We start from the raw sequence: 23,758 nt of genomic DNA, 5'->3' as shown, positions 1-23,758 counted from the left end.
ATCGCGATCGCGTTGCTGTGGAAGGAACACGTGTACATGTACATACATATCAACAACTTGTTAATTCGTCGCTTGTCTTTTGTTTGTGATATCGAAGAACAAAAAGACGTCGAAATGATAGTGACGGTGTATAACCAGGTAACACATCCAGGCGTTTCACATCGATGGCCCTTTATTTTCGATCGTAACTTAGAAACTGTCGGAAAAAGTCTTTTCATGCCAAAACAATCCACTCTTAGTGATGTTCCTTCCAAATTTATGTCCTGTCCGTTTTACCCACTTTCTTCCTTTCTGTTTTACTCATGTCTTCATAATCTCATCTTGTAATGATTATGTCTTGTGTTGAGCAGTTTGGTATCATTCCCATCTCTACACACATACAATGATTCTACCCTATTGATACAAAATGTATGTGCCTTCCTTCATCATGTAGTGGTTGCTCCCTTACCTATGAAGGAAACAGGATCTCCTGATTGTGCCCGGTAGGTACATTCCAGCTTAATTGGGCCGGACATGGAACGTGCCACGGCACAGAACAACTGCCGAGGCCAATATTGGGTCTTATAACTTTATCATGAAATATCCTGGGCGAATGTACCACGGGAAAATTGATTAGAACTACGAACACAATCTTGCACTTCTCTTCTGATCACTGTTTACAGTCGCAAGTTGTTGATACATACATGTCTTGAAGGTGAAATTGGACACAGTAAGGAGAAAGTATGTGATGTAATGTCAAGTTGTATTATGCAAGGCTATTTAAAGACAAACGAAATAGCGATTAAAAAGTCTTAAGCTCTCTAAGCTGACAGTACATTTGAAATGAACGTTCTTTTGTTATTCAGTACCTTAGGTCAAATGAAATGCTTTCTTACATATTTTTGGAATCAACTCAATACATTGTGTAACGTCCAAGTTTGTCCGACTTGTAACAAAACTGTCGCCTTTTGTACACACGCACTTGTGGGTCGAGGTTAGGTTGAACACGTCATAGGCATATTGGTATTCACTCCATTTATCATTATAACAGCCTTAAAAAGATGCACTTCAAAACATTGATGAATACTGAGCTTTCGAGTAACTTCCTGAGGGAGAAAGAGGAGTGAGAAAGAGGAGTGAGAAAGAGGAGTGAGAAAGAGGAGTGAGAAAGAGGAGTGAGAAAGAGGAGTGAGAAAGAGGAGTGAGAAAGAGGAGTGAGAAAGAGGAGTGAGAAAGAGGAGTGAGAAAGAGGAGTGAGAAAGAGGAGTGAGAAAGAGGAGTGAGAAAGAGGAGTGAGAAAGAGGAGTGAGAAATCTGTAAACTGTCCTTGCGTTGTGTTATTGGTCGAAGATTGTTGACCACGGGCCGCGCGGGGCGAGTGGTCTACAAGTGTTGATAGTGTGTGGTCGCTGCACAAGAAGTGGCCTCTTTGCAGAGCGTGGGACCCAACACGTGTAGAGCGCGACGTATCCATGACGGATAATCTGGCGCTAGGTTGTGTTGGGAAGGATTTACAGGTACAGAGATTAGCACAGAGAAGATCCGTTAAGGACTTGGGTTACACGTTACGTCTGCAGTGGTTGCGCTCCATTACTATGCCACAATGCTAACTTTTCAGTCGAAGAGAAGTCACTGGTTTGAATCCGCGCGTGGCGGAGGCCTCCTTTCTGCTGCGGCGGCGCGCTGCAGCCCGGCTCTATAGAGTCTCGCTGTTTGTTGTTCTTCGTGCCGAGCCGCTCAATTTGGGCCAAGAGGCGGACGTGAGGTCCCGACGGGAGGAGAGATCGGAGAGACAGCTGAACTCATCGGGGAGCCGACCGTTTGAGTGGAGGGGAGGGCAAATGAGCCCTCACCTTAATAGGAGGAGACCTGGGGTCAGAGAAACACTAGTGCGAGGGGCAGATCGTCAGGGGGGAGGGGGCGTCGTGCAGATTCTACCTGCCGAGCTAGACAATCAGACGTGCGTTGTTGTCTAGGACGGATCAGTTTAGACTGTTATAGGCAACCATAATCGTTAGACTGTCAAACAGAATACTGTCATACGGCTTCCACTTTCAGCACAAGCATGGGAATGGAGATGAAACCAACCCCACGTGTGCACCACGGAGGCCTTCGCCACTGAATGACTCAGGTTTTCTCTGCACATCAGAACAGTTTTAACTTCATCAATTACACAAATTGTTTGCTTCAACGATCAGAAAATTGGTCCGTAAAAGTGCTGGTTGTGTCGGCTGTCCGACACTGAATATGTAAAGTGGAACAAAACAGGCAACATTTCAAAGATTGACGGCTCATTTATAGTCGTTGACATCACGGCTGAGAATGACACTGGAGGAAAGGTATTTGTAGTTTCGTGCAAGAGCGGACACGAAAGCCCGTTGTTCTAGCTTTATGCCTACATGTAGAAGTTTAGAATGTGTGGACATCTCACACAAAGGTCTTTTACGGTAGCCTTGTGTACAGCTAACACATCGATAACAACGACCACTGCTCGTGAATCATCGCGTACAGAAGCGCTAGCCTCTGTCTGTACCTGTCGCCTCTTGTTTGCTCCCCGGCTCATTGCCACTGAGTAATGCGATCTCCCATCAATGCGAACGGTGGGCATAGTCAACAGTGTTATATCAACCACTAAGCTTTGTGCAAATACTTGGGTAATGTCGCGATATGATGCTGGTATAGCCAAGATTGATGTTGCCTTTGTAATTGGTCTGTCGAAGTGAGCAAGTGTCACGCAGGGACCAGTTTGACCTCTAACCCTTGTCAATCATGTTCACGGTAAGCAGACGCCATTTTGGACGCGAGTACGATGAAAGAAGGAAATTAAGTCGGGCGGTTACTGATATGATTTGGGGGGAGTGTGTGCCGGGAGAAGTGTTCGCGTGGGCGGGGTGGCAGGCTAAATGATAATTCCGATAAATCTCACGGTCGGCTAGCCAGACTTAATTGTTTTTGGTTTATGGAATAGCAAAGTCAGCGGTCACACTGCTACCTGTCATGCGATCAAGAAAAATGATTGCTCGTAGAGAGCTACAACTGCGCCCCAGCACATATAAGGAATAAGGTCATCGAATTTTATTGCAGTCTTCATAATTTAGATTTACGGGCACGTGACGTCAGCAATTGTTCAAAAGAGACAGGCATGTCATAATGCCAGAGTCCGCCGAATGAAAGTTGGTGTGCCCTGATAGATAGACTCCTCGATTATCGATTCCTTTCACAAAGCAATCCTGTTCAGTATCCAGCTTTGTCTAGTGAAACAGTGGACTCCTGGTGATGATTCAACGTTTATATGTGGTGAACTTCCGATTACAAAGACAGACTAACACCGCCCCCTATCTGACGCTACCAATTGCACAAGCTGTCTGCCATCTTCTTTACTTATAACCGTACCGGTTAGGACGATCCAGACATCAACGACCAATTTGATGGGCTGTTATACGTATTACATGTGAAACGACCAGTAAGTTTGACCTGCCCACAATTATTTGAGACAAAATCATGTTACATTGTGTTATCATCACTGCATCTGCTCGTTGATTCTTCAACTTGGCCATGATCTGCGCAATTTGTACTCAACCCACTTAACGTAATATGACCAATTAATGTCCGATTTATACAAAACGTATTTATCTTAAAACCGCGCGGACAGAGCTGAATGGGCAGAAATATCAGCTCTTCTAAAAAGAAAATGCATGGTCTGTAAGTTTTTCTCCGCCTGTTTAACGCCGTGCGAGCATGTATTCATATTGATGTATATGATGTTGAATTGTGCTAGGTTACCTATTATCGTCCACTTTCAGTCTTTTCCCTTCTAGCGCTATGCTTGAAGAACATAGACCAGAAAAAATGCACTGTAAACCTCCAAAGTAGTCTACAGACAAATGATAGTAATCACTATGTTTGTCCCGCCGCTTGCTTGACGCGATGGAAGAAAACAATGTTGATCTGTGAATTTCCCCGACGTGCCGTTCACATGATAAACGCATGGTCATTATGTTTTGCCGTGCAAAAATTAACCTTCGGTGCGGGGGTCGCTAGGTTGTATCAAACCTAGAGTTTCAAACCTCGAATCACCATGGATAATCTGAATATCAAAGACAGGTTTAACGTCAGCTACTTTCAAAAGATACTAGCTATCGTGTAAGTTAGAAAAAAAACATGATGAACTACGCGTCGAATTGCATGACGCTTCCGTGCAACTTGTTGTTACTGGCTCAGGAGTTTATTCTGTTATGAACTGGACGTAAACGTTTTTCATTGTTTTGTATAATAGAGAGAGATGGCTAAGGATCATACCTATGACGTTCTTTCTTGCTCATGAGAAGAACAGGCTTTGGCATAATACACCGCGACATGCGGACATGACCCAAACTGGACGTAAACTGGTCCCTCACGTAAATAGGTCACGTTACGTAAGTTACATGTACATCCATATATAATGACGCAGTCACGGCATTGTGATAAACCAAGCGGAAAATTACTAGTATCCCCACCAATAAAGTCCAATACGATCCCCCGGTGTGCAATTATGTGTAAAACCAGATTAAAATCACAGTCATAGTGATCAATCCAAACATGTAGCAACATTCTTCATATGAAATGGTGTGCTTTTATTTCATGTAATTCAATACTGGTCAAATCGTGACAAACCGTAAATAAAACTGAGTCAAAGGGAAAAACTTTCCCCGGTGTCAATATCTAAGTCTACTTCCAAACAACAGTGTACTGGTGACGTCATTTGTTACTTCTTTAGGATACGGTATATATAGTACCTTGTGGGACATCCCGACCAGGAAAAATGATCGCCACGACTTAACGTGTCTTGTGACCGAGCACAATTAAGTGTGTATCTGTATCTATATAGCCGATTTAACCGTCGTTCGGCGTAACACACCGTACCAGCTTAAAAAGACGTGTTGTGCATAAAAAGACACACTTAAACACTGTAGGTATAAATGGTGCATAACAAACGCCGTGTAAGATCATCAAAAGCCTTTGAACTGGTTAAACTAATCGATGAAATCGATAATCCATAACATTCAACGTTGAAAGATCAACCATTCTTTCCAATCGTCACGTTCATCTTGCTGCCTGGGTCGGTCGGTGCCTATGGCTCCTCGGGATCCCCTCGCTCAATGTTTGCCTCTATGAGGAATAAGGAGTAGACATGTCAGTCACTAGCTAGCCGACAATCGTCCGCAATAACTTGCAGGCACATTTTTGAGACGCTGAATTACGTCCGACGGTTGTCACGGACCGCTAACACATTGCAGGCAACAACACTTTGCCAAAGAGATCATCTAGAATAACAGACGTCAGAACTATCATAAAGATATAATGACAAACTAGAGTATGTGCCGCGACCTCATGCTTTTGCCAAATGATGTTAACCTTCACAACTGACGTATTCATTCTAAAGGATTCACATTGATCATGAAAATAAGGCCCTCACTTGCATGGATTATAAGATCTTCTGTATGAAATAACAAAAGTTGCCCAAAATATGAGTACCTTAGCAAAGAAGGCTATAGTATCGTTTTCTCATCAATGACGCAAATGAGGCAACGGGAAAGAAGCTATGGGGCATTCAGTACCTATCAACTTGCCAAATATCATAAAAATCCATCCACGACTTATCGAGTTACACAGCCAACCAGCCAGCCAACCAGACAGACAAACACACAGGTCCTAAAACATAATCTTCTTTGTGAAATAGATGCTCAGTGTACTAACCTGGGACGCAGCGGTATGTTGCCTCTAAGTACTTCCCAATAAAGGGGCAGGGGTCACCGAAGACAGACTTCGTAGCTTCCACGGCGCACTCCCGTTTGCCCTGACAGGCGCTCTTCACGATAGACAGGCTGTTGGCAGCGTAGCAGGTGTTTATGGTGTTGCAGAACAGACCGCAGTTGCAGCGATGAGATTTGGACGTCCGGCCGAAGTTGGCGCCATCGATCTCGAGCGTTTCTCCCGCAGAGCAAGACAACCGCAGGGTCTTCCCCTCGCAGGCAGAGGAGGTTTCTGTAGGCGTGATGATGGGGCCATTTCCTGGAGAGGTCATGCTGGTTGTTTCGGCGACAGTAGTCGTGATTGCCATGGTAGAACTGGTTATTCCAGTGGTAGTGGGAGCCATGGCAGTGGTAGTTGTGGTGTCCAAAATGAAAGTCCCTATGGTGGAAACAAATGAGATGTTGGTTGATACTGCTGGGGTGGAGGCTGCTGTTGCCATGATAGTACTGGTTGTCATGGTTTCACTGGTCATACCACTAGCTGAGCAAACAGGGCGGGGGGGGGGGCATGGGGTGTTACCCTCGCAGGCAGAGGAGGTTTCTGTAGGAGTGCTGATGGGAGCATTTCCTGGAAAGGTCCCTTCAATAGTCATTAGGTCATGTCAGTGTGATGCGCGTGCAGACTTCTTGTAATTGATAACTTAGTTTACGATTGCTGACTTGCTCGACATTGCCCCAAGCCAGTATGTTTTACAAGGGAAACCGAAAACGAAGAAATATACAATGTGAGTTTCATCACCACACGCGAGGTTGACAAGTTACGTGTATATGTCCACGCCAAGCGGACATATTCTATTAATAGAACACAGACAGACAGACAGACAAACACACAGGCCCGAGAACATGATCTTCTTTGTGAAGGTAATGAAACTATAGATTATTGTACTAACCTGCGACGCAGCAGTATGTTGCCTCTAAGTACTTCCCAATAAAGGGGCAGGGGTCACCGAAGACAGACTTCGTAGCTTCCACGGCGCACTCCCGTTTGCCCTGACAGGCGCTCTTCACGATAGACAGGCTGTTGGCAGCGTAGCAGGTGTTTATGGTGTTGCAGAACAGACCGCAGTTGCAGCGATGAGATTTGGACGTCCGGCCGAAGTTGGCGCCATCGATCTCGAGCGTTTCTCCCGCAGAGCAAGACAACCGCAGGGTCTTCCCCTCGCAGGCAGAGGAGGTTTCTGTCGGAGTGATGACGGAGCCATTTCCTGGTAAGGTCATGCTGGTTGTTTTGGCAACAGTAGTCGTGATTGCCATGGTAGAACTGGTTGTTTCCGTGGTAGTGGGAGCCATGGCAGTGGTAGTGGGAGCCATGGCAGTGGGAGCCATGGTAGTTGTGGTTTCCAAAGTGGAGGTCCCTATGGTGGGAACAAATGAGGCGTTAGAGATGCCTGTCATGATATGTGTGTTGTTGTCACGTTGGTTGATGCTGGCTGGGGTGGAGGCTGCTGTTGCCATGATAGAACTGGTTGTCATGGTTTAACTGGTCATATCACCATGTTCATGTAGGGGTCAAAAGGTCAAGGGCTTTGCCACTTTACCACGTTGCGACGGCTATCATAACAAAATATATTCCATACTTTTTAAAAAATCATACTTTACCACCCTAGATGGCACTGAAATCTCATCTGGCCCATGGACTAGTTACGGCGGTAAACACAATGTAAAACGTGTATTTCTTCGACCTTCAGACCTTCGACCGTCAAGCACGCCCCGTCCGGTGTTAACGTTACCGTCGTAAACAATTTGAGTATTTCATAAGCATAGCCGTTGTTTGCACAGAGACAACGCGATTTTCTACCGTAATATATTCTGTTACGTGCCGTGTTGCAGCGTGTAATGGTTGTAGGTATATCAATGTTAGTTTTGTTACAAAGTAGTGTTCTAACGTTAGTGAGGCAGTGTGTCCCATTGAAGATGTAAACGCCGAAATAAACTCAACTTCAACAAAACATGTTCTGTTGGATATAAACACGTTGCTTCAACACAAACTTAACGCTGAATAACGACATAGAGAAAATCGAAATGAGTCTTAAGGATGGCAACTTGTCAATAACTTATCACTTTTCAAATACACTTGCAGGAGATTTAACAGTTGGCTTGCTGATAAGTGCTTCATGCTACATAGATGTCAGAATTTGTTAAGGATTGTGAGCTTCTCACAAGTGAGTAGGGATTGTGGTATTACCTTCAAGTTGGCAGATGAACATGTTTGTGAACAGACAGGTAGCAGGTGTCCATTTATTTCGGCTGGTACGACGGAAATGCCTCGCCTTGACGTACTCAACACAGTCATTGTTGTCATTGTTGTTTGGAGATGGTTCCCATGCATCGAAGTCGCCTTCACGCAGAGGAGTTCCATCGCTCCACTCGTACACTCCCTCCTGAACATGATCCGTCAGGCCAATACGGACATACTTGTTGCCTGCCACTTTGTTCTTCAGCTCGACCAAGAACTGGTGCGTGGCGAGGTCACGTGGTGTGGCCAGGATGGCGCCGTCCTTACTACAGGCCTTCACGGAGTCTTCGTAGTCCATCTGGTCTGTAAACACTTTGTAGCAGTTGGCTTCGAACAATTCGTAACCTAGAGGACATGGTCCATCCGACGTGGGAAGGGAGGTTGTCATGGGAGTTGTGGTTGCCATGGTAGTTGTTGTGGCGACAGGAGATGTTGTCATGGGGGTTGTGGTTGCCATGTTGGTTATTGTGGCGATAGAAGTCGTGGTTGCCATGGTAGTACTGGTTGTTCCAGTGGTAGAGGGAGCCATGGCAGTCATGGTAGTTGTGGTTTCCAAAGTAGAGGTCCCTATGGCGGGAACAAATGAGATGTTAGAGATGCCTGTCATGATGTCTGTTGTTGTCACGGTGGTTGCTGCTGGGATGGAGGCTGTTTATGCTATGGTGATACTGGTTGTCATGGTTTCACTGGTCATAACACCTGTTGAGCAAACAAGGGGGGTCCTGGTTTCAGTGAGTGTCGGATAAAATGTTGATAACGTTACATTCATTCCACGAATTGGGTCGACCAAACTTCTGTGGTAAGATATCACAGCCTGGTGCCTTGTCCCTGTTGTTTGACTACTACATGTACTTAAACTCTAGACCAATCTACACCACTAGCCGCCCCCACTGTTCTTTTGGGATGAAACAGTTTGTACATTTTCTATCCCTAGGATCACCAGTTATGGAAGGTAGCCTGGCGCCAACTGACGTCGGGAGTTCCGCAAGGGGGAGTATTGTCACCCTATCTCTTCCTCCTGTTGAGCTCAGGTGACACCGTATACATTAACACATTAGACGTGGGATATGCGGATGATGTAGGACTGTCTAGGTCAATGTCCCTGGAGCAAGTTGTTTTGGACAACACTATGTCAGAGGAAGCATCGCAGCTGGACTCTAGGGCTGAACGAAATGACGTGATCCTATGTTGGAAAAGTCAGTTGATGCTGATCTGTTTCTGCCGAGGCGCACCAGTACTGCCACCACTCACTCTAATAGGTGAACCTGTCCCAGTTATGAGCACCGCTAAAGGCCTCGGTTTCGATAACACTACCTGTCCTGGGAGCAAAGCCATGTCGTTGGCAGCAAAGGCTTCAAGCAAGCAGGCTTCACTTCCTACGGTTGTTAACCAAGCAGGGTGGTCGATCTCATACAGGTTTACTTGTCGCTTATTCGTTCTGTACTAGAAGTACGGGCATGTTTTACTAGTTGGTTGTAGTGAGGTTCAAGCGAAGACTATGGAGTCCATAGGCGCGCCCTCGTCTTGTGCGGCGGAAGACGTGATGTACCGGTTCTGCCCTCTCTAAAAGAGGTAATTGCCAACCACAGCAGCCCACCTTGCTCCCAACCGACTCCCAGCCATGTTGGGGGAAGGTTGGGAGTGGTCGGGAGCCCATGGTTGGCTATGTGTAAGAGGGGCTATATCGCCAACTTGTGCGACTTGTGATCATTTGACTACTGGCACGAAGGAACATCAGGACATTCATGGCGGCAAAAGAAAGTGAATCACGTCCCACTTTTGACGACCGTATTTTTGGCGGTAGAGACACGCCTTGAATCCGGGAAGACAACCTTATTACAGTCCTTAGTCTGCACTGCACGGTATATTTGAGAAGGAAAAGGGTTGACATGTTATATATGGAGTTACTTACCAACTTTAAGGTTCCATTCGTCTGCCTTGTATGTACCCGTCAGAGAGGAAACAGGCCCAAACTCTCCATTGATGAATTCCAGCAGCTCAACAGTCTTACAGCCACCGTCATCTTTCCCATAAGCACACGCAGGAACGCCCCCAGTCCGACCTGACAGGCGCTGCACATCGTCCACAGAACCACCCCGCACAGTTACGTCACTTTGGTCGACATAATATGCCATCTGCGGACACAATTGTTTAACCATCGGGTCGGGTATGCTCACTAAATCATTGGCAAGGATGGTAAGGTAAAGTAGCCATCCTCTATTGAGCTGAATGATGCTTGTTCAAGTAGGTAGTAGTACATGTACTACATTGTGGCTTCGCTATGGCTAAGGCGAAAGTTGGCATAAATTTCTTCTACTTTCTTTTCTATTGTATGATAGTATATTTACTCAAAAGTGCCACGTATCTTCAAATTTGAAGAATGTCAGATATCACCTGTTTTCTGCTTCAAAGCCTGACTTGAAGACGATCATTACTTATTTCTGGAATCGAGTCATGTCATGTCATGAATCGAGAAAAATCCATTGAGCAAGTTAAAAATCCAATCACACTTGTCAATAAGAGTAGGGGGTTGTCGGTGTGTGCCCTGGCCAAAATCATCGGGACATTACAGACAGATGCCTTCCCTATGGTAAGGCAACATATCAACCTACAACATATCAGGCAGATTGTAGTGTGATGTTGTGTTGTGGTGTGTTGTGTTGTGTGGTGTGGTGCGGTGTGGCGCAGTGTGGTGTGATGTGATGTGATGTGATGTGGTGTGGTGCGGTGTGGTGCGGTGTGGTGTGATGCTGTGTGGTGTGGTGGGGTGTAGTGTGGTGTGGTGTGGTGTGGTGTGGTGTGGTGTGGTACAGTGTGGTGTGATGTGGTAAGGTATGGTATGAATCGTTCGGATTCTTCTTACCAGCAGCACTTTGTGCACTTCGATGACCTCCGGTAGGTGGAGCACCCAGTTGACCGCCTCGTACGAGCTGAGCACTAAGACTAGGGGTTTGGTCAGCTGGCCTGCTCTGACGTACACATCCATCTCAGCTGTCCCTGTAGGATCCTGTTGGAAACCCCTAGAAATCGACAATGACTAACATTAGTTACATGTACATGTAGTGTCTATTGCACTGGATACAGGATATCAATTCATCAGTACATCTACAGTATTCATAAGTGTACCAGCGACAACACACCAAATTGCTATGCCAGGCAGACAGTAGTATTAAAAGTCTAACTGTGAATAAGTGTGAAATCAACATAGACTATTGCTCTTGGTAAATTCAAATTTCATCACCTTGCTGAATGAAATACCAGGATTGAAGATTTATTTTGACAAGTTTGACTTAGAAAATTGATAAGCTCACGTTAATGTTTTCTCTCTTTGATGCCTGAATAACTTAAACAGTACTAAAGAACAGTGTCCCGTACACACCTGGTGTGTCCCACCCCCTCGTACACCGCCAGTACGTGCACTTCATACTGGCTGTTGTCGTCAGCGACACAGCTGAAGGTCTCTCTTGGGTCAGCAGTCTGAAAGGCCTCCGCTTGGGCGACTGGAGAGCCTCGTGTTGTTGCACAGCTCCCAACGACCGCTTTGGGTGAGAAACGAACTTTTGAGTAATCATTTGTAACAGTCGGTAGAGTCTAAAGACTGTCTCCTCGTAGTCGTAGTATGGCTGAGCTAGATAGCGCAAAAAGAAGAAGGCAAGCCTTCATTCTACTCTACAACGTAAGAGATACTAGTAGTTGATATAGATGGCTGGTTTCCTTTACAGCTAAAAAGCCTCAAGTACTGTATTATCTTTGAATATCATTTCTTTCTGACATTGTGCTTTCTTCAAAGGTGTTTCAAGATAATGATGTATCTTGTGTATCATGTCTTCCTGAAGACCTTCATGTAATTGCAATCGTTGATATTAGAATTGACCATAAAAAACTTAGACACGCTGTGAAGAACTGGTATCATACCTTCGACGTCAAACGTTATTGACGCTTCAAGGGTATGATACGAGTTTTTCATTGAGCTTTTCATGGTTAATTTTAGAGAGTTCTTGGCTAGATTTGAACTCTTGTTGTTCTACATGGAACCATTATACAAATACATTAATTCTGTTTTTAATTTAAAGCCCCTGGCGCACATAGCTGGTCATGGCCTCCGACCATATCCAGACCAAGGTTGGGAGTTGGTCGGTGAGGTTGCTAGTCTTTAAAAGTCGCCTGCACCAGCCGACTAATAATTTTGAAAAGTTAAGATCAGGAAAGGCGCATTCTTCTTGGATGTGATCAGCGGAGAGAACTGGAGCTAGAATAGGATGGATTCCAGGCTACTTTCAATCCAGTGCCGACCTTGGTTGGGGAGTGGTCGGGAGCAAAGCCGTGGTTATGAGGTCCTGAATGTGTCGCAGGGGCTTTGATAACATTAAAAGGGTTTGTTTACTCACGTAAACATGTGTATCGCTGGTAGTGTGTACTCGAGCACTCACAGAACCCATCAACACATCTGGCCCCGGTAGCGTGAGACCCAGGGCAGTACCCAATGCTTCCTAGGCATCGCGTCCTTTCTACCTTCGGAACGGAAACTTCCGTGGTGGCGGGAGCTGACGAAAATGGAAAATATTTTAAAACGAGAGACAAGGAAAGGATTTAGACATTACAATGTTCGTCCTTTGATTATTCAATGGCAATTCGGTAATAGTGCTCGAAAGCGGTGTATCAAGACACATTAGGTTCCAAAGAACTTCTAGCACATTCGATTGCCATGATACCGTTACGAAGAATGCATGATACAAAGTATTCCAAAGTAGCTGTGGTAACAAAAAATTGAAACGGAAAGTCACCGGACGCTGACACCTCCTGTCTGTTTTTTGTTTTTGAAATGGGCATGCTGTCAGGATATGGATCTCATTGCAAATCACATGTTTTTTTTTTACCTTCTGATGATGTCATTGTTGTCTGTACAGCTGGTTGGGCTCGGGGCTGATCAAGTGGAGTTGTAACGTCTTGGATCTTCTCTCCGCTTAGTGACTCTGATGTGGAAAGTATTTCAAAATGTAGGTGTATCTCGAGTTTTGTATAAACATACAGACACGCAGACGCACACACACACCCTGGCTATAATGGGAAAATGGCGATACGGCCTTTCTCTCCTCTGCAAGTAGCAAAATATCAATCTTTGACGACAGCTTTAGCAAAATGACAAATATGTAATCCTAAACATGCAGAAAATCGGAGCAAGAAAATGAGCGCTTATCTAAGCTCACAGGATCAGACCTTACCACATGTTGGTACGTCACACCGCTCCCATCTCGTGTTGGGGTCCGTGGTGTAGCACCAGACTCCGGCTTCGCCGTCAGGATTCCGGCAGTAGTTCTGCTCCAGTCCGGATGACGGGTAATAAACAGGCCCACGTGTGTGTCCATGGGGTGTCTGACGGTCCCAGCGTTGACACATCTTTCCTGTTTCCGTCACAGAGACTGGTCCTCGATAGGATGCTCCATTGCCCTCTATGCAGTTTTCTTGTGGAAGGAAACAATATTCCCATGAAAGTGCAGGCGTGATACTCTAAACACGCGGGGAAAATAGTTAGCTGGTGCATCTGATATTACTCTCTCCTGGTCATTTTCTCATTCATCATTCTTTCAGCCATTCCAATCCCCATGTAGTCAAACATATTCAACGTAGACGAATGATATTCAAATAGGAACTACTGTACATTAAACACGAAGAGTAACAATACAAAGACTTGTTTCTGTAGTCTGCCGTATCTGAAATAGGTCTAGAGTAGCTATGTCTGTTGGGAAATGGGCATGCTGTTAGGATATGTTGTTTTTACCTTTTGATGATGTCACTGTTGTCTGTACAACTGGTGGGGGCTGTTCAAGTGGAGGTGTAAGGTCTTGGATCTCCTCCTCTTCGCTTAGTGACTCTGCTGTGGAACGTGTTTCAAAATGTTGTTGTATTTCGATTTATGTTTGACGTTACACATACTGAAACACACACACACACACACACAACACACACACATAACACACGCACGCACACACACACACACACACACCAACACACACACACACAACACACGCACACACACACACACATGGGGGGTATTGCGCAAAACATTCATTTAGTCGCAAAACAGTCATTTAGAAAATCTCAGTAGTGATAGGAACATTTGTATAGAATTATTTATATGCCAAGCATAAGTAAATCACAAACATGCCATTTCTGAACCAATTACGTTTTTAACCCACCTGTACCGATCTGTCCGTGACACTGCGGATGCAAGAGACGTAGCTTACTTTCTGCCGGCCGGCAGCGCCCACACCAACCCCCACATCGTGCTGAGGCAACCTGAAAAGTTTAGGAAAAAAAACATTATTTCACAGATTTAGCAAAATGGCCGAGTTGAGTTCATAAAGTAAGTGGTGTTTTACCGATTGCAGCCACATTTATGCCAAGATCATATTGTCTTCAAGGACTATTTACAATGTCCGAGCAAGCCCCAGAATTAATGGGGTCGTGTGGCGTAACGGCAGGGTGTTCGGCCCAGAACCAAGAGGTCCCGAGTTCGAATAGCGCTGACGCCACCGATGTTGTGCCCTTGGGCAAGGCACTTTACACGTCGACTTTCCTCACTTCACCCAGGTGTGTAAAAAATGGGTATGTTGTTATCTGTACGTGGCACTGTTAATGTAAGTTATAAAAACTTGAGTGCAGTGCCACGTCGTCCTTGTCTGTCAAAAAACCGAAGTAAAAAAAAGAAGTCCCAGACAGTTTTAAACGCAACGCGAGACGGCTAATTTAAAGGACAGATACCAACGTAATAAAGCGCATGTATATTATTGCTTACGACTCCAAATAACTAAAAAATGGACACACAAATTTGCTAAACAAAGCTACAAAATATGTTGCTAAGCCATAAATATGTCAAGCTTTTTCAAGCCTTTCAACCACACAATTGAGAGAAAAAGAAGTCAGCAAACTAAGGTGACTGTAGGCCCTCATGGCAACACAAACAAGCATTAGTGGCTACCCTATGCTCTTGAATCGGGCTAACTTTGCATTATGCCACACTGAACACTATGTTATAAACAGATGACAAACCGTTCTGTCCTCGGAGATAAACATGTCGTTGATGGTCAGATCTCCTGGCCAGGTGTTCACCATCACCCAGTCCACCTGCGGTGCCAGCGCGAGCTCCGTTCCATCCAGATTCACCTTAAACGTTCCTTTTGCACATCCCTGGCTCCATGAGTAACAGTCGCCAGCCTCCGCGTAAGATACATTGTTGTAGCCTGTGGTCATGGAAGGGTTAGCCATAGGATATTACAGCTCAACTGTGGCGGAACATGAACACGTACCTTAAAGGCTTTAAAGATTGCCATTGAAATAAGATTGTGTGACATACAAAAATTAATTTCTATACTAGCAAAACATCTTGACGATCTATACATCACTGCATAATGCATCATGCATAATGTTATTGCAGAATTTTCTGACGGCTCACCCGATTTGGTGCTTACAAGACTGAATGTATCCGCACGGTTGCGCCACCACTACTAGGATACTAGCAGATACTCAGAGTAACAGTGCAGCTCAACAACTGGGAAGTAAAGCATAAACCATAGCATGGAATAGCCTAACGTTTGCCTACCGGTGCTTGTGGCGAATGTGTAGTCATCTCTCACTACCGCGATCGTCGTGTCTTCAAACTTGATCCTGACCTTGCTGAATTTCGTGGTCCCGGAGCCTGCATTTTGGTCCTAGGGATGTAAAATACAGGAGAGTGACGCTGACCTTGCATTGTAGTGAGAAAAAACAAGTATGCTGCCATAAGTTTTTCTTACATTTTGTAATACTTGGCTTGTTTACGACTTTAAACTATGTCAATTTCAAACCATCGCAGTGTTTATATCTATTAGTAGCTTAGACACTGATTCATTCTAAAGCAAAGTTCAACTGTAATATTCAGCACAAAGATTGGACTTCACCAAATGTTTTACTGTCCAACTCCACTCATTCAACTGTTTAACTCCAGTCTTACCTCCACAAATGACTGGAGTTGGAGTTGGGGAAGTCCAATTATTTGTGTTGGAAATTACGACTTTGCTCAAGACTTTGTTCCGTTTTCCATTTACCTGTAATGGGCCATCACATAGATGTCCATCCCTCAAGCGATCAGCAAAGACGATGGCATAGTTGTTCTCTGGGCCGGACGGCAGGGTCAAGAACTCTTCCGGGTTTCCGGATGCCATATTGTGGCAATAGACGCGGATGGATACATCTGTGCACGTTGTGAAAGGGTAGATTGTGTACTCGCCGTCCCCGCCAGTAGGGTTCATAGCTTTCGCTTCGTGGCACAATGTAGCCCTGGCATCAGGACCGGTGGCTGTGAAGGAAGCGTATCGTATGTGGTTATTGACTTTCTATCCTAAAACTTCGATTACATGTATACATCTGGAGATAACTTTAGAATCTTGCTTGTTACCATATATCAAAAAGATTACCACACATGTGCTAATAAATGTGTTAAGCGGCGTCTTTGCTGTGTTAAGGTGACTTTATTAATATGACTGTTAGACAAAGAATATTTGGTAGTATCCAAAGTTTTATTCCTGTACAAACGTCACCAAAGTTGCGTTGATGAAGATTAGACATCCAGATACTAGTAGTAAGATACGCCAAAAATTGTTACTCAAGCAACTGGATAAAATTTTGAAACAGTCAGACGTTTCAGACAGCATCCGCTGTCTTTCGTCAGTGACAGTTGGCAAAGTGACTTACTTTGGAATACGTAATATGGTTTGCGTCAAATTCACATTGCTTTAACCTTCCAAAAACCATTAATTTAGAAAGTAGATTTAGTGTCTAACCTGTTTGCCATTGTTATTTTGCAGAGATAGTTAACATGAATGAGTAACTATGAAACTATCATAATATACTACACTATACTGGACACAGATCCTCAGTGTATTGGAGCATTAAGTCTCGCCATCCCGTCCGCTGTGAAAATGAACATGGCACACCTTTCCTATGGAAGCACCATACTGCTCCTCGAATTGAGGACTCGAAGCAGCATCCTCGCTGACGGCACTGGTATTTGGTAATGCCCTTCCAGCCACATTCCTGCCGTAGTGACGGAACCACTAGGCATTCTTCATGTAACATTCCTGTTGTGATGCAGGTCGCAAACATTCATGCTAATCTTTAGACGGGGGGTGGGGGGCACAGAAAGTTCCGCCTGCCTTGATAATGGAAATTTTGCTGATACTGAACATTTGGTAATGTGTAATGTTCAGCTCCCCATTGTCGCCTACTTTGTGTATTATTCACAAACACATTATCATGAGGAGTAAAGAACAACTGAATCATGATCCCTATTCAGGTCTGTCTTGAAATAAGTTTGTGTCCAGCGATAGAAAATTATATAAGTCGTAACAGCAAGTGCCCTAGGCAAAGAAAAAAAGAAGTTTGAAAAAAGTTAAGTAGAACATGGCTTGAAGGGAACTTAAACTAGACGCATTCAAATCATTTTAACATTACTTATCGGGGTCTGACCTGTAATCCCGTAGACTTCATTTGCCCGTGGCCCGCCTTCACCGTCCGCTGCACAGGCCGTGGAAGGTCCGTACTTGCTGTGGGTGTAGTGCGCATCAGCAGACCCGAAACACTGACCTCCATCCTGTACAGCGAACACGGTAAAACCAAGAGACCGTGCTACCTGGTAACACGTTTCTATGGCATTTGGACGGACCTGGTAGTTGCCGTCTAAGCGTGGATCTGTCCCCTCGAGTGTCGGAATGGCGCGATCAGCAGTGTCTCTCCAGCAACCCAGGCTGGTGTAATCACGGCTTTCGCTTCCTGTGTGGGCAAGGAGGTAATGCTGTACTGTAATTTTTTGATAGATCTTCGACACTTGTTCTTTTTAGGTGGTTGGAAGTCATTTTACACATGTCATACATGCAGTAACCAAAAATAAAGGAGGTAAGTAGGTTGTCATGTTTCAGAAGATCATGGTGTAACAAGCTGTCGTTTAGAAATGAAAGTAAACTGACATTGCAGAATAAAGATGCGAAATCGGTACAATGATTAAAATGCCAGCAAAATTGATATGTTCTAATATTAAGTCGACTAAGAAGTGTGAAATATTTCAATCAGAAGCTAGATTTCAATGAAAGGACATTTCAACAATGCAAACCTGAACGGACCCGTTAGATAACATGTCAGGAAGCTGGAAATACTAATTTCTCAAACATACAGAATATTTATGATTTGCTGCAAACTGTGTGTTTGTGTGTACATGTATGTGCGTGCGTGTGTACACATGTGTATATATGTGTTAGTGTGATTGTATCTGTGTGTGTGTTCCCTTGTTTGTGTGAGTGTGTGTATTCAGAATCAACTACAGACCTGTGGCTGTGCCATTCACGTCCCTGTAGTCGGCACAGCCCTTACAGCCACAGTGGTTACGCGTCTTGCCGCACCAGTTTGCGGTGGAGCAGCATGGACCTTCACCGTCAGGATTGCATTCAGCGGGGATACCGTTTTCTGCGGGGTAACCCTGGCCGCAACGAAAGTCGTTTCGCCACTTCCCCTCAGGAACTATATGAGCTGATATTACAAATGAAAAGCAGTTTTTCCCAGTGTGATGTTGAAACAGTATTTAGAAACGTACCTTAAGCGTCAATGAGTATAGCTACTAACTGCGATCGGTACTACACCATGCCATCATAACGTCATAGCTAGGTATCGTACACGTCTGGCGAGTTGGCCGGGTACCTATCTATTTACGTTACTTCAAGGAATGTTATATTATAATGCAAAGCATTGTCCTGAAAAGCAGAACAAATCTCTTTTGGGTTAGATAATTATTTACACTCCTCTACATATAGATGAAAAACTGAAAGAGACTCATATAGGGCATATAGGCTTTAACTAGGTGTTGGGGCGGGGAGAATGAGTATAAAAGGGCGTAGTAACCGTAACGCAAGGTATCTGCCTGTGTGTATACGTAACGCATCTGTACGTCTATCTGTCTGTGTGCAAACCTAACACATAACGTTATGATTGGAACGTGCGTAATACCATACATCACAAGTGCATCGTCACGTAACGCCACATGATGCACGAGGTCAGAACCATGCAAACTGAATTTAGCGAAGGCCTACCTGAAAATACTTGGACTTCGCACAGGGTCAGTACTCGGAGGGGACCGGGAAGCCGGACGCCCACGTACCGCCCCTTCATCCCCTGACAAGAGATGGAAATAGACGGCTGGTTCACGTTGATTTGATGATCACCACCACACTTGGGGTTTGAGTTGACCTGGTCGGAATCCCCGATGTGGACGTTGAAAGGGTTGATTCTATCTGAACAACAGTCCTGGCGGTTGAAGATGACTACTCTATAGATATTGAAAACAAAGCAAAGGCACGTGACTTTTATATTGTATTCTGATAAACGCCTTAAACACCATAAACGTTATCTTGTCAAGCATTGATTGACATACCCACTAGAAACAAATCTTTGCCTTAATTTTAAATGAATTGACTAATTACATATACATGTGTTGGGGAGAAAATGAATACACTGAAGTACAAATAGTGTGCGCCTGCACATGTTGAACCTTCTTTTTAACTTTCCATCCGTAGGGTATACCGGTAGTTAATTGTAGATTAGATCATACGTAAAGAATCTGTTAGATATTTGACACCTCCATGGTACCTGTACCTTTAATTTTACACTAATAAGCATTCTCTCTATTCTATGTATACATACATCATCAAAGCACAAAAAAATCTGAAAGTTACATTTGATCAATGATATCCCCGTTATTACTTTAACCATTGTGTTGTATTATTTATCATTGGAATGGTTATTCATTACCGTTTACTCTGATTATATGTCTGTGTGTGTGTGTGTGTGTGTGTGTGTGTGTGTGTGTGTGTGTGTGTGCACTTAAAACTTATGTATATCCATTATAATGGTTGAAGGACTATATATATATATATATATATATGATGTACACGTACCTGTCAACCACATACGATTGACCCAGATCCACCCACCAGCTTGGATTCTCCTCTCCCGGCATATGTGCAGTGTGAGTACAGGAACCAGCGTGGTAATTGGCAGCGCTGTTCCCGTCTACGGCAAAGCTGGCAGCCCCACGGTACGCAAGGGTGCTTGTTTGAAACGCTGTCTTTCCCAGGGCGACATTGACACCTGTCAAAGGCGAGAGTAGTATCATTATTAGTGATATCGTATTTTTGCTCGTACGTATCGTACAGTCCTCATGCAGAAATGAAGAAGTGAATCAAAACGACCCGAGACGCGCTTGTATATGTACTTTTGCCCCGAGAAACATGACAAGCGCCCGCAGGAGTATGTCGAATAATCAGCCGTGATAGAAATTTGATTATGTCCAGCATAATCTTAAAAGTCGATCTAGGAAGATCAACCCGAAAAAGAGAATCTTAAAAGCACTTGCCTAATTTTTATTGGAGAAAATCGTTAATTACCTAGCAATCTTACATTACGAGGAATTTGAGGGACTTCCTCCCACCCCTGGTCTGGCAATGACCTGTCTATAGCGACCGCTTAAGTGCTCAGTCTCTTGAGTGGTCGCCTTAGGCGCGGGTTTTACTGCATTGCACAATACGTATGCAACATCTGAACGATATATTAGTATTATTAGTTACATGTAGCAACGCTGAATTGATGTTTCTAATGATTAATACTATATAAGAAACAGAAACTAAGTTGCAGCCACATGCTCAGTATGAAAAAGAAAATTTCCCCAATAGCAAACCAATATTAAACACAGATCTATTAGCAAACATGACAGGAAACTACATTATTAATCTCTCAATCACTCACCTGTTGATGTCACTGGTGTCTCGTGATCTGCAGCTGGTGACGGCTGTTCAAGTCGAGTTGTAAGGTCTTGGATCTCCTCATCCTTCTGTTGTAGTAGAAATATAAAGTCTTGGATCTCCTCGTCCATAAGACGAAATTGAGATATAAAGTCTTGGATCTCCTCATCCTTCGGTTGAAGTTGAGATATAACGTCTTGGATCTCCTCGTCCTTCTGTTGAAGTTGTGATGTGACATCTTGTATCTCATCGTCCTTCTGTTGTAGTTGAGATGTAACGACTTGGATCTCCTCATCCTTTTGTTGAAGTTGTGATCTGACGTCTTGGATCTCTTCGTCCTTCTGTTGAAGTAGAGCAGTAACGTCTTGGATCTCCTCGTCCTTCTGTTGAAGTAGAGCAGTAACGTCTTGGATCTCCTCATCCTTCTGTTGAAGTAGAGTGGTAACGTCTTGGATCTCCTCGTCCTTCTGTTGAAGTAGAGTGGTAACGTCTTGGATCTCCTCATCCTTTTGTTGAAGTTGTGATCTGACGTCTTGGATCTCCTCGTCCTTCTGTTGAAGTCGAATGGTAAGGTCTTGGATCTCCTCATCCTTCTGCAGAAGGTGAGCTGTGAGCTCTGTGATGATCTGGGCCTGCTCCTGAAGCTCTCTTTCTTTCTCATGCAGCTCCTGGTCTAGCCACGTACAGCCATCTTCGTCAGGCCCAGATGTGGTGTGAGGTTGCTCGTGGCCTGCAATGGTAAAGTTTAGTCTCAGATGAGATTGTTATAACTATCATTGTCATGGTTACTAGTTGCCATCGCTGTCAATGATTGTTAGAAACTGTTTTCCCGCCAAGAATCGTGATAGATAAATGCAACATCATTATAGTACAGAGTAGAAACCTATAGTGTCAGTGCTTAAGGTATACCCTTGTCATTTAGTTGAATATCAGAAGTAATTTACCAGGGTTATTGGGGGATTCTGTCCCCGCAGGTGGCATCTCTGTCATCAACATGGTTTGGTCTGAGCCTGGAGCTACGTCTGGACGAGAAACCCAAAAGACCAAAGTTAAAGACAACTGGAATAAACTTGGTGAAATAGTTATTGTCTGAAAGGGTTTCTAATTTATCTTAAATTGCACTGGGTTCCTTTTTATTTTACAGAACATTATATAGTATGTAGAACAGAAATAGATTATTCTTCACGACTTCATGTTGAGTAGTTGCCATACGCTGTTGATTCATTTATCCAGTAAGAATCATATTCTGTTCTAACACAAGTAAGTTAACGACTTGAGTACACACTAGATTCTGTCAGAGGTGTGCTTAGAACTGAAAATATCGGCAATCAAAGTCTAAATTCACCAATGTCTATAAAGCGTCAGAGTTCGGTGATGTTATATCTTTTTGTATCATTCTTAAGAACTGCTGTCGTCATGTATCAGTGGTACCTTTCTCACAGCCAAAGCGTCGTTTCTCCCTACAGCCAACATCATTCCACTTGTAGTCTAGATCCGGACGGACCTCCACGCAGTCTTCTCCGTCTCCAGCTGCCGCATTGTCGGGGTTACCCGGGGCCCAGTGCGCGTAAGCTGCATTGAACAGACATTGTAAGCACTGTAATGTGTTATGTCCGATGCTGTCCTCTCTTCTTGTAAAACAAATGCTAAGTCATGCCAGCTCATCTATTCTTCGTATATCCCTATATGTTATGTCAGTCGGCAAAGTGTAAAAACTCAAACATGCAAAGTGCTATTTGAAAAGGCTCTTTGGCTATGCGTATGAAATATTCCTAATCATTACCTTTGTAGCGTTTGTTAGATATGGCCAGATCGAAAAAATATTTATCTTTTGATAATGTGGCCCAAATGACGAAGAAGCTGGAATTCCACCAATCAATCGAGAAAGGTTTGTGACATTATGATGCGAGATAGGTCCATGTGAACATGTCTTCGTGAATCAAGGACATCAATGGCTTAATGCGAGCTTCAAGGTGAACAGATATCCTGTAACATTCTCTTAACAATGTTTTGCAGTTTGTTCATTATTTTTTCATTCATCTATTCAGGCTTTACAGAGCAAATATGGGAGGTGCTGGCAACAGGATTGTAGTGTTTCCCATACAACCTGTACAACAAGGTTGATGCCTCCATGAGAATACTTTTTATCTTAAAACTATACAGATAAAATAAAGGATCTGATAAATCCCAATAGGAACCAGAATGCTTACAGCTAATCACAGTTAAATGCTGACTAGCTAATTATAGTTACCAGATGTAGTCAGTTCGGTTCCATCACTCCACACAAACGTTCCTTCCTTCTGGGCATCACTCAAGCCGATCCAGTAGCTTTGGGCGCGTCGGTGGGGCAATCTCCTGCGACAGTACAGAATAAATACAGCTGTATGTCATCATTCTATCTGATATATCATGTAACAGTACAAAATAACTACAGCTGTTTGTCACCATTCTATTGATATCTCTTGCACACTACAGAATAACAGCTGTATGTCATGACATTTTCATAAAGTTTGACACAAAAGTATGGTACATGTCCACCTGGAGTAGTTTTTTTCGTCATTCCTATTTCGACAAAACAAAACAGAATAGCTACACATTCTATTAGACATGTTCGTACAGTCTTGATACTAAAGCCTGGTACACGTCGACCAGGAGTATAATGTTTTGCGTCATTCCTGTTTCTACAAAAATAATCATACCAACCTGATTGACCTCCTGATGAAGATGTCTGCTCCTTCGTCCTGGAGGACAGCAAGTCGTCCTCCTTCTCCCCGACAGATGGCCTTAGCCTTGTTGAAGTTGACGTTGCCCATGGAGAATCTAAAACATCTTTTTTTATACCCAAGTGGGTATAAAGGCGGGCAGATCCATCGACGAGTACGCGCTGAAGAACAAGCATGAAACTGTACGGTTAGGGGTAGGGAGAGATC

The 23,758-nt window shown here is 44.0% G+C and overlaps 1 protein-coding gene across 3 annotated transcripts; it reads right to left on the bottom strand.

The window, feature by feature from the left end:
- Positions 1–4,577: 4,577 nt before the first annotated feature.
- LOC136428309 (uncharacterized) lies at positions 4,578–23,705 on the bottom strand. 3 transcript variants are annotated; one of them, XM_066417710.1, is made up of 24 exons: positions 23,532–23,703; positions 23,080–23,183; positions 22,260–22,400; positions 21,773–21,850; positions 20,833–21,558; positions 19,986–20,178; positions 19,122–19,357; positions 18,364–18,564; positions 17,512–17,814; positions 16,092–16,342; positions 15,608–15,716; positions 15,058–15,248; positions 14,205–14,304; positions 13,787–13,882; positions 13,230–13,469; positions 12,885–12,980; positions 12,396–12,551; positions 11,387–11,546; positions 10,871–11,027; positions 9,920–10,142; positions 7,957–8,574; positions 6,662–7,126; positions 5,716–6,150; positions 4,578–5,127 (listed from the first exon to the last, which is right to left on the bottom strand). In XM_066417710.1, the coding sequence occupies exons 1-24, from the start codon at positions 23,639–23,641 to the stop codon at positions 5,090–5,092; spliced, it is 5,427 nt and encodes a 1,808-aa protein (XP_066273807.1). In that variant the 5' UTR covers positions 23,642–23,703; the 3' UTR covers positions 4,578–5,089. The 3 variants fall into 3 exon arrangements, with proteins under 3 accessions (XP_066273807.1, XP_066273808.1, XP_066273809.1); XM_066417711.1 differs by having other exon boundaries at positions 13,787–13,879; XM_066417712.1 differs by lacking the exon at positions 7,957–8,574 and having other exon boundaries at positions 23,532–23,705.
- Between the last annotated feature and the right edge of the window lie 53 nt (positions 23,706–23,758).

The sequence above is a fragment of the Branchiostoma lanceolatum genome, chromosome 2 (genome assembly GCF_035083965.1).
Source record: "Branchiostoma lanceolatum isolate klBraLanc5 chromosome 2, klBraLanc5.hap2, whole genome shotgun sequence".
NCBI classification, from domain to species: Eukaryota; Metazoa; Chordata; class Leptocardii; order Amphioxiformes; family Branchiostomatidae; genus Branchiostoma; species Branchiostoma lanceolatum.
Note: the sequence above shows the minus strand (reverse complement) of the source record. Positions and strands in the feature narration are given on the sequence as shown.

Excerpts from the sequence above, each read along its gene's own strand:
- LOC136428309 (XM_066417710.1), bottom strand. The coding sequence starts at position 23,641 with ATGGGCAACGTCAACTTCAACAAGGCTAAGGCCATCTGTCGGGGAGAA. Across the intron at positions 20,179-20,832 it reads GACACCAGTGACATCAACAG|GTGTCAATGTCGCCCTGGGA; the intron begins GTGAGTGATTGA and ends CGCCTTTGACAG. Across the intron at positions 13,883-14,204 it reads TCACGGACAGATCGGTACAG|CAGAGTCACTAAGCGAAGAG; the intron begins GTGGGTTAAAAA and ends CACGTTCCACAG.